Source organism: Euphorbia lathyris, chromosome 1, assembly GCF_963576675.1.
Source record: "Euphorbia lathyris chromosome 1, ddEupLath1.1, whole genome shotgun sequence".
Classification (NCBI taxonomy): Eukaryota; Viridiplantae; Streptophyta; class Magnoliopsida; order Malpighiales; family Euphorbiaceae; genus Euphorbia; species Euphorbia lathyris.
In genome coordinates this window covers 72,001,646-72,010,948 of record NC_088910.1, presented here as the reverse complement: position 1 = coordinate 72,010,948, position 9,303 = coordinate 72,001,646, and the positions used below count along the sequence as shown (strand labels likewise).

The window sequence follows — 9,303 nt, the reverse complement described above, 5'->3', positions numbered from 1 at the left end:
ATTTTTTATTTTGAGACATTCAACGGTCGTTTTGAGGCGTTGAGTGATCACCAGTGTTAAAAAGTGTAAGTTCAGTAACTATACCTTAAGAATTGAAGTTCAATGACCACAATATTAAAATGGGTAAAGTTTAGTGTCCATGGATGTAATTTACCCCGTTGTATGTAAATTTTCCTAAGGGTTAAGGTGCAAAAATACCCCTAACATTTTGGGTCAGGAGCAATTTTACCCCTAACGTCTAAAATGGTGCAATTTTACCCCTAACGTTTGTAGCCAAGAGCAATTTTACCCATAACGTTGATAAATTGGGTCAATTTTAGAAATAATTCATCAAACTGTCTTCTCGGTCATGAATCTTATCATCTACACTTCACATGTGCGTCATTTTATCAGTAACAAATCATAAACATATGTTGAGATGTGAAAAAAGCTAAAAAATAAATAAAAAAATATATTGTCTTTTGTACGAATAAGACAAAAAAATTCAAAAAATTCACCGAATTTATAAATATTAATCTCCAATTCTATTATTAAATTACAAAAAATTTAAAATCCTTTTTTAGAATGAATTGATATGCAATTGGTGCAAAATAATGAACAAAAATATCTGTATTTTATAATAGTGTCTGAAATTGACCCACATTACCAACGTTAGGGGTAAAATTGCTCTTGGCTACAAACGTTAGGGGCAAAATTACACCATTTTAAACGTTAGGGGTAAAATTGCTTCTGACCTAAAACGTTAGGAGTATTTTTACACCTTAACCCTTTTCCTAATAAAACACAAAAACGTGTACTCAATTCTCATCCCACAACATGTACTAAATCCCATAAATGAATCTCCACCGTCCAAAAATAGGGCAACTAACAACCCTAATACTCCAAAATATATATCAAACTGTGCTTCCATCTTTATATTCTCTCTACTGCGCGGCATTTGTGGCAGCTACGATTAACTCTTCCGTTCCCACTCGGGCTGCCTGGTAAGCCTTTCCCTTTCTTCTCTATCTTTGATTCTTCGAGTCTTAATGAGCTATCGGATTTTTCTATCTTACCTTTTTCCTTCTGCTGTTCTCGGTCTTCTTTCTATTGTCATTGTTAATAATAGAAAATTGACTACGTATTTTGCTTTTTAATTATCAATTAGAAACAAATTTATAACTGGTGTGCGCCATTCGATATTCTTGTATATATAGGCTGATGTTTGTGTTCTGCTTGTTTCGGAATACAATGTTCAGTAGATTCTGACTGGTTTGTTGTTTAAACAATAGGACAAAGCACTGTGTAACTTATTAGAATTTATCATCTATTGTTATGCATTGAACTTAGCATTTCCTTAAAAAAATTCATTTTGAACCAATGATTTTATAGCTGAATCCTTTACCTGTATTACTAGATTAATGGCTTTGCAGTAGCGCTTCAAAAAAATGATCTTCTGTCTAGGTCTCGGATTTCTTATTGATGGATGACAGACCATTGCAGAAAGAGTATTGGTATAGTTTTGAAATAGTAGGAAATTAAGAGTCTGTAAGATTGTGACCATGCTTAAAATGAATGTCAAACTGAGATTTTTTGGTTGTGGATTTCCTTATGAAGCGAAAAATGGATGATTGTTATTTACAAATCGACTCTGATTTGTGGTGTATCTCTCTAGATTTGCCAAGATGTACAGTACATGGAACAAGATAAAAAAAGACAAGGACGCTGAACCTACTGAATTTGAAGAGTCAGTTGCACAGGTTGGTTCTTCAGAACACTTCCAATTAGTATGCTTCATGATCTAAAGCAGCTCAACAAATTAAATTAAATGCTTGCATTCTGTAGGCAATATTCGACCTTGAGAATACAAACCAGGAGCTGAAGAGTGATCTGAAAGATCTGTTCATAAATTCAGCAGTGTATGTTCTGTTTGAATTTTTGGTCTTTGTTTTCTTCAATTATCTGCTCTGTTGAACTGATTTCAATGAAATTGTGCTTTTGCAGTCAAATGGATGTGTCTGGAAATCGCAAAGCTGTTGTTATTTATGTTCCATACAGATTGAGGAAAGCCTACCGTAAGATTCATCTCCGTCTTGTTAGGGAGTTGGAGAAGAAGTTCAGTGGGAAAGTAAGTCTTAATTTGATATGAAGATGTCAAGATGCTCTACGAAGTATTGGCACTGCTATACACTGTTATCAAACTTATACAAGTTGGCTAGGTTTTGAGTCATCTCTAAAGGGAGAATTGAACTCGACCAAGACTTGGTACTGAATTGGCTGAATTAGTCCTGAATGGGGTGAATCGGGCAAGTCATCCGAGTCGGCCGAGTCTTGGTCATGGCTCATGATAAAGGGCAAGAGGCAGGGTGGTGCTTGAGAGGTGATCTCAGACGACCCTTCGCCCAAAATAATCTGAACCCCAAAAGGGCAAAAATCAGAGCTGATTTTAGTCTTTCTAACAGGCTTGCTATCGTTTGCTGACCACAAATTCATCCTTGGTGTTGAGAAAAAGGAGAGGAGAAATTCATGTGTTACTAAACTGGAAACCGAAAATTAAGTGAGAAATCGAACTGAATAACACATTTTATTTTTTTATACGAACTTGAACTGAATCTTACATTTCAGTTTGTATCACTAGTCACGACTCACAAAATGAGCATTTCGATTCACGAGTCGAGTCCCAGTTTGACAACTATGCTGCTATATTTTCCTTAGATGTCATCATCATGCATGACTGATCTATGTGTCATGTACTAGGGATACGTGGTGTGAAGCCTCCAGATTTTAAGGTTGAAGACATTTTTATTTTTCTTTTTATTTTTTTTTCTGAATTAATTTGATCATTATTCTGGATGAATCCATTAGAGGCTACAAGAAAGAGTTCGAAAATGAGTTTGTAGAGTGCCATGTTTAAATTGTTCCTCTGACTGGTTTTCAGGATGTTGTGGTGGTTGCCACACGAAGGATCCTGCGTCCACCAAAGAAAGGCTCAGCCGTTCAGCGGCCACGAACCCGCACCCTCACAGCGGTGCATGATGCCATGCTTGAGGATGTAGTCTATCCTGCTGAGATTGTTGGGAAACGCAGCAGATACAGAATTGATGGATCCAAAATTATGAAGGTATTTTAATAAATGGGGTCTTGGGCAGCAATACGGTGACTAGATAATGTTTGCAATTATTAAAACTGTGCCATTGATCCTAAATGGTATCTTTTATTTTAATGGTCAGGTGTTCTTGGATCCTAAGGAGCGGAACAACACTGAGTATAAGTTGGAGTCGTTCGCTGGAGTTTACCGAAAGCTTACTGGGAAAGATGTTGTCTTTGAATACCCTATAACTGAGGCCTGAAGATCTTTTAGAGTTTTGTTCGATTTTCTATATTGGCAGATGATAGGTTTAGTTTGAAATATTTTAAAATCTGGCCGAACATGTTATTTTGCATAGGATGATAAAATTCTTGACATTTTTCATGCATTTTTTAATCATTGGTTTGAGGCTGTAGAATTCTTATTGATTTCCTGCTCAATGTTTTTACAAGGCATATCATGATCTATACTGTTCAGTGTTTTTCAGCATGTATCCGAAGGATTCTTTCCAGATGTTAAATTACCAATTACTTGTGGGCTTCAGCTCAGATTCTGTTCCAGAATCGATCTCAATTTCATATGTTCTGTTTCTAGTTTGTTTCATTTCAGTTGATTTGTTTTTATTGAGAAAAACAATTCCTTTCGTACCTAGCCTAATCATGCTATATATTGTTTCATCTAAGAGTTGCATCTTCTGTCTACATGCGTGAAGTAGCACTCTATTAAGTAGGCGAAGAATGTGGGTTGTATATAATATAATTTAATGAATTTTATGATTGGTAATTTAATATGTTGTGTTATTGTTTTAAATTTTATTTATTATTATTTTTAGTGATAATGTTTGAGTTATTATTATATTTTTTTTTTGAAATAATTGCACTATATTTAATAATAATAAATACATTGTTTTTTTTTTTTTTTTTTTTGAAAGGGAACTAGAAAATATATTAAATCAAACTTAAGTCATTACAAAGAATTGAAAGTAAAAAACCTGGTATAGTAAAATCACTGAAAAAAAATTAACATTGGAACGAGCGTGCGTGCCTTGTCATAGGATGTGTCGCAACATTTGCTAATCTCGAAACAAAAGTTACAGGGAAATCTGGACGTTTAATCAAAAGCATACGTATATCGTCAACAACTCCTCCAACCTCAGTATAATCAAGATGACCAGAGGTAATTCTGTTCGTAATAACCTTTGCATCTGTCTTAAAAATCACATTAGCATAATCCAATGAGATGCACCACTATATTGCCTGTCGAATTGCAATCGCTTCTGCCAAAAGAGCTGATACTCGCCCATTTCCAAAATTGCTGAAACATGCCATAAAATGTCATGAGTTATCCCATACCACTGCCCCAGCACCAAACTGTCCAGTATCGGCAAACACCGAAGCGTCAACGTTGCACTTAACAAACCTCGAACGAGGAGCTTCCCATCACGCATAATTTCTATGCCAGGAATTTCGCTAATCCTCATTGAAGGTACCCGCGCCGCCTTCCAATCATGCACCAAACACTCAGCTTTCCTCACTACATCAGCTGCTGTCCCTCCAAGTCCATTCCATAAAAGCTGATTCCTGTTATCCCATATACCCTATAAAATCGCAGCACGCCAACCTGCCATCTCAATTGATTCCGAAACTAACATATCCAAAGCCCACTCTTCAATCCAATCCCAAGTAACTCCTGGGACCGTAAGGCCCGCAACATGCCAGCAAGAAACAGCAAAACCATACCCCGCAAATAGATGCCACGCGTGTTCGATGTCAGTACGACAAACAACACACTCAATAGGGATCAGAATATGCCTTTGCGAGAGTCTGATACGCAAAGGTAACAACTTTGCACAAAAACGCCATATAAACATACGCAACTTAGGGGGCACGTTCAGCGAACAAATCTGATTCCATCCCGACTACTGCACCAAATCAGGTCGTACCGATTTAAGACACCGATATGCAGATTTAGCAGTGTAGGTACCATTAGTAGTGAAATGTCACAACAAAAAATCATCATGATTTGATAAAGGAACAACCATATTTAAAATAATCTCCCTATCCCCTGGACTAAACCAAGCCACAATCCTCCCTATATCCCTAAGTCGAGTGCCCGGAACAAAAAGATAAGCAACAACAACATCCTGATTCCCCTCAGATGCCAAAGACTCCACACATCTCCTATCATCCGAAATAAGCCAGGGATCATTCCGAACTGATATGTGATCACCTCTACCAATCCTCCACCTCACACCCTCCCTTAAAACCTGCAAAGAACTCCAAACACTCCTCCATACAAAACTGGGATTATTTCCCAAATTAGCAGATAAAAATGAGCCATTCTGGTAGTATTTAGCTTTGAACATACGACTCACCAATAAGTTTGGTTTCTCAACAAGCTTCCATCACTACTTACCCAAAAGGGCAAGATTGAAATCATAGAGATTTCTGAACCCTAAACCCCCTTTCTCTTTCCTTTTACACATGCGATCCCAATTACACCAGTGAACTCTCCTAGCTCCATTCTCCTTCATACCCCACCAGAACGAATTCATCATTTTTTATAATTCTCACAAGTTGATTTAGGAAGTAAAAAGGTACTCATACAAAATGTAGGCAGTGCTTGTGCAACAAATTTAAGCAAAACCTCCTTACCAGCAGTAGAAAGAAATCTGAATGACCAACTACGAAACCGTTTAGATAACTGATCCTTCAGGAACCCGAAAATAGCCTTCTTAGACCTCCCGACAAGAGATGGGAGCCCCAGATAGCATCCAGTATCTAATGGAGCATATACCCCCAAGATTTCTTTAATCAACTCCTGGCTAGAATTATTTACATTAGAACTGAAATAAATACCTGATTTCTGCAAATTAACCGCCTGTCCAGACATAGTCTCATAGGAACTAAGAATATTGCTTACCTTCATGCACTCAGCTTCCGTAGCACTAAAAAATAGGACACTATCATCTGTAAAAAATAAATGAGAAATACTGGGAGCACCATTACAAATATGACATCTAGTGATTGAACCTTCCATTTCTGCCTCAGTTAAAAGCCGGGACCGGACTTCAGCACAAATAATAAAAAGGTATGGGATAAAGGATCCCCTTGCCTCAACCCTCTCCCAGGAACAACTAGACCGACAAGCTCAGAATTAACTGCAATGTCATTTATGACAGTGGTAATACATAACATCATCCAATTAACCCAAGCAACATCAAAACCCATGCGTGTCATTACCGCCTTCAGGAAACCCCAGTCAACTCTGTCATATGCCTTGCTAATATCAATTTTTAAAGCCACCTCTGCTATGCCCCCTCTTTGCTTCCTTTTCATATAATGTAAAGATTCAAAAGCAATTTGGACGCTATCTATAAGAGATCGGCCAGGAAAAAAGCTGACTGACTTTCAGAAATAATATGCGGCAAAACACATTTTAACCGATTAGCCAATACCTTAGCAATTAATTTATACAACACATTGCATAAAGATACAGGTCTAAGTTCTGTCATTCTTACTGGATTATCATATTTAGGTATTAGAGTAATAATTGTCTCATTAAGCTTATCAGAGAATTCATTACGAACCAACCACTCAGAGCATGCAGTAAAAATATCTTGTCCAATAAAAGGCCAAAAATGCTGATAGAACCCCGGGTTTAAACAATCAGGTCCAGGTGATTTATCCGGATGCATTTGAGACATTACGTGTGTGAACTCCTCAAAAGTGAAAGGCAATTAATGCAGTATTCATCTCAGTTGACACTAGTGTCGGAACCACATTAATATTAGAAAAATTTGGTAACGGAGAAGCAGTAAAGAGGTCAGAAAAGTAATGCATAGCTACCTCACGTTTACCAATTTCCTCCGTTTGCGCAATACCATTAGCATCGAACAAGGAGTGAATATAATTGACTCGTTTGCGAGCCGTGACACTTGCATGGAAAAAACTAGTATTCCGATCTCCTTCCTTTAACCAAAATATATTAGCTTGTTGCCGCCAATAAACAGCTTCTTACTCCAGAAGAAAAGTTAGTCGACTTTTACTATCTTTGTATCTATTTATGGAAATGGGATCAGTCAAATCACGATATTGCTCCATCAATCTTTTGTACTTATGAATTTTATTAAAAAAATTCAGCTTGTAATCAGCCCCCCATCGTGCAAGGAGGTCCCTGCATTTATTTATGCGCCCAAGTAACGCATCTCCTTGATTCAGCAACCAACAGGTACACACAGCTTCATTGAAACCTTCCTCTTTTCACAATGCAGATTCAAAGAGGAAACAGTAAGTGTGGCGACTTGGCACAATAAAAATAAACTCAAGTAACAAAGAGGAATGATCCGAATAAGATGCAGTTAAATTGGATAGCCTGTAATTAACAAAACGTGCCATCCACCCCCCCAAACCCAATGCTCTATCCAATTTTTCACTAATCCAATGTTCCGTTCCACGACCCCTATCCGAGGTAAACCTGCTTCCCCTCATACTTAAATCATACATTCAATAAATCTATCAATTAAATGACTCGGATACTCAGGTCCACCCCGCTTTTCATCTATATTCAAAATGCAATTAAAATCTCCAATAACTAAGGTTGGTAAGATTAAGGATTGCATAATTGACCTAAGCAAGGACCATGATTCCCTCTGCCTATTGTTGTCCGCACAACCATAAAATCCAATAAGGCGCCAATCCCCGTTCCTACTATCACCTATTACAATTTCGATATGTCGAGACGAATAACTTTTGATTTCATACCCTAAATCTTCTTTCCACAACATTGCTAAACCCCCACTATGCCCTCTAGCACGAACCGTGAAATAGTCGTGATACCCAAATTGTCGTCTTAAACTCTCCATACGTCCACTATCTACCAAAGTCTCAATTAGGAACACCAACTGTGGCTTGTGAGTCTTTAGAAGCTCACCTAATACACGAACTGCCCTGGGGTTGCCGAGGCCCCGATAGTTCCAACTAAGGCAAGTCATTTGAACCGGCGGGTCTGCTCCACAGACCTCGCCGTTTCCATAGTAACGGGAATCGTAGAATCAATAAAAGGTGTTGAAACTACGTGTTCCGATGTATCTCCATTGATATCTTTTTCCAATAACTTAAGCCCGACCTGTATATTGATTTCCTTCTCCTCCCGTCTTTGGTTCCGAGCTTCTAACAACTCTAACTCGTCATCCTCCCCCATACTCATATCAGCTCCACCAGTAGCAATACCAGGTACCACATCCGCATTCACCATTGATGAATTAACATTATAGCCATCATTCCTACCACCCGTCACCTGCCAATAGCCTTCCTCTACCATACCCGGCTCACGAAGCCATTTAGACGTAGGTGGACCACTACCTCTTCTACCTTCAGCAACCAACCATATGCCTCATTCTCTTTTAACGTTTCTAGTATCCATGAGAAATAAAGTATCATAGAAACGTTCTGTATGACCCATAATACCACACCGATAACAAAAATTATATAACCTTTTTCATACTTGAATTGTAAAAAAGAAGTGCCAGAATCCGCTCTTTTGATGTGTTTGCACCTCTTAAGAGGTTTTCAAACATCAATAGTAACTTTAATACGCATAAAATTCAATCTGCGAGTTGTTGAGTCATTGAAAGGATCATACTCGATGAAGCGACCGATGAAATCTCCAACATGTTTACCTACAGCTTCCGAAAAGAGACCAACTGGAATCCCATATATTCAGGGGCGGATACAGGGGGGCCCGGGCCCCTCCGGCCGCTGGAACTTCCATGGGTACGAGTAGTTTTGGCCCCCCTAATATTAGTAATAGTCTATATAGACTTTATGTAGTAATATTTTATTGTTTAAAGATAGATGAGATGGTTAAAGCATTTGGTTTTTTTAAAAGGTTCTAGGTTCAATTCTCCCCAACCTCAATTTATTTTAGAAACTGTTTATTTATTTAAATTTTATTTTTGAATAATTCTAAATTAAATTTTAAAATTTTAAAACTAAAAATAAGAAAAATGTAAAAATGTTATAATTTTTTTGGCCTCTTAGGCCATCTTAAATCCAAATTATTAATTTTTTTTATATGTTCAGCCCTCCCTAAATCCTTTTTTTTTATTATTATTAGAACTATTAAACGAAATCTAACTTAATTTTGAAATTTTTTACATTAATACTTAAAATTAGTTCTTGACCATTCAAATTATAACACGCATATATACAAAAAAAAAAAAAATTAAACAAGTT

General features: G+C 37.3%; 1 protein-coding gene across 2 annotated transcripts; it reads left to right on the top strand.

Moving 5' to 3' along the window:
• Nucleotides 1-826: 826 nt before the first annotated feature.
• On the top strand, nucleotides 827-3,663 carry LOC136201782 (small ribosomal subunit protein eS7). Of its 2 annotated transcripts, none has more exons than XM_065992263.1 (6): nucleotides 827-983; nucleotides 1,655-1,739; nucleotides 1,825-1,898; nucleotides 1,984-2,107; nucleotides 2,442-2,536; nucleotides 2,618-2,888. In XM_065992263.1, the coding sequence occupies exons 2-6, from the start codon at nucleotides 1,665-1,667 to the stop codon at nucleotides 2,715-2,717; spliced, it is 468 nt and encodes a 155-aa protein (XP_065848335.1). In that variant the 5' UTR covers nucleotides 827-983; nucleotides 1,655-1,664; the 3' UTR covers nucleotides 2,718-2,888. The 2 variants fall into 2 exon arrangements, with proteins under 2 accessions (XP_065848335.1, XP_065848334.1); XM_065992262.1 differs by lacking the exons at nucleotides 2,442-2,536; nucleotides 2,618-2,888 and adding exons at nucleotides 2,918-3,100; nucleotides 3,210-3,663 and having other exon boundaries at nucleotides 831-983.
• The last annotated feature ends 5,640 nt before the right edge of the window (nucleotides 3,664-9,303 follow it).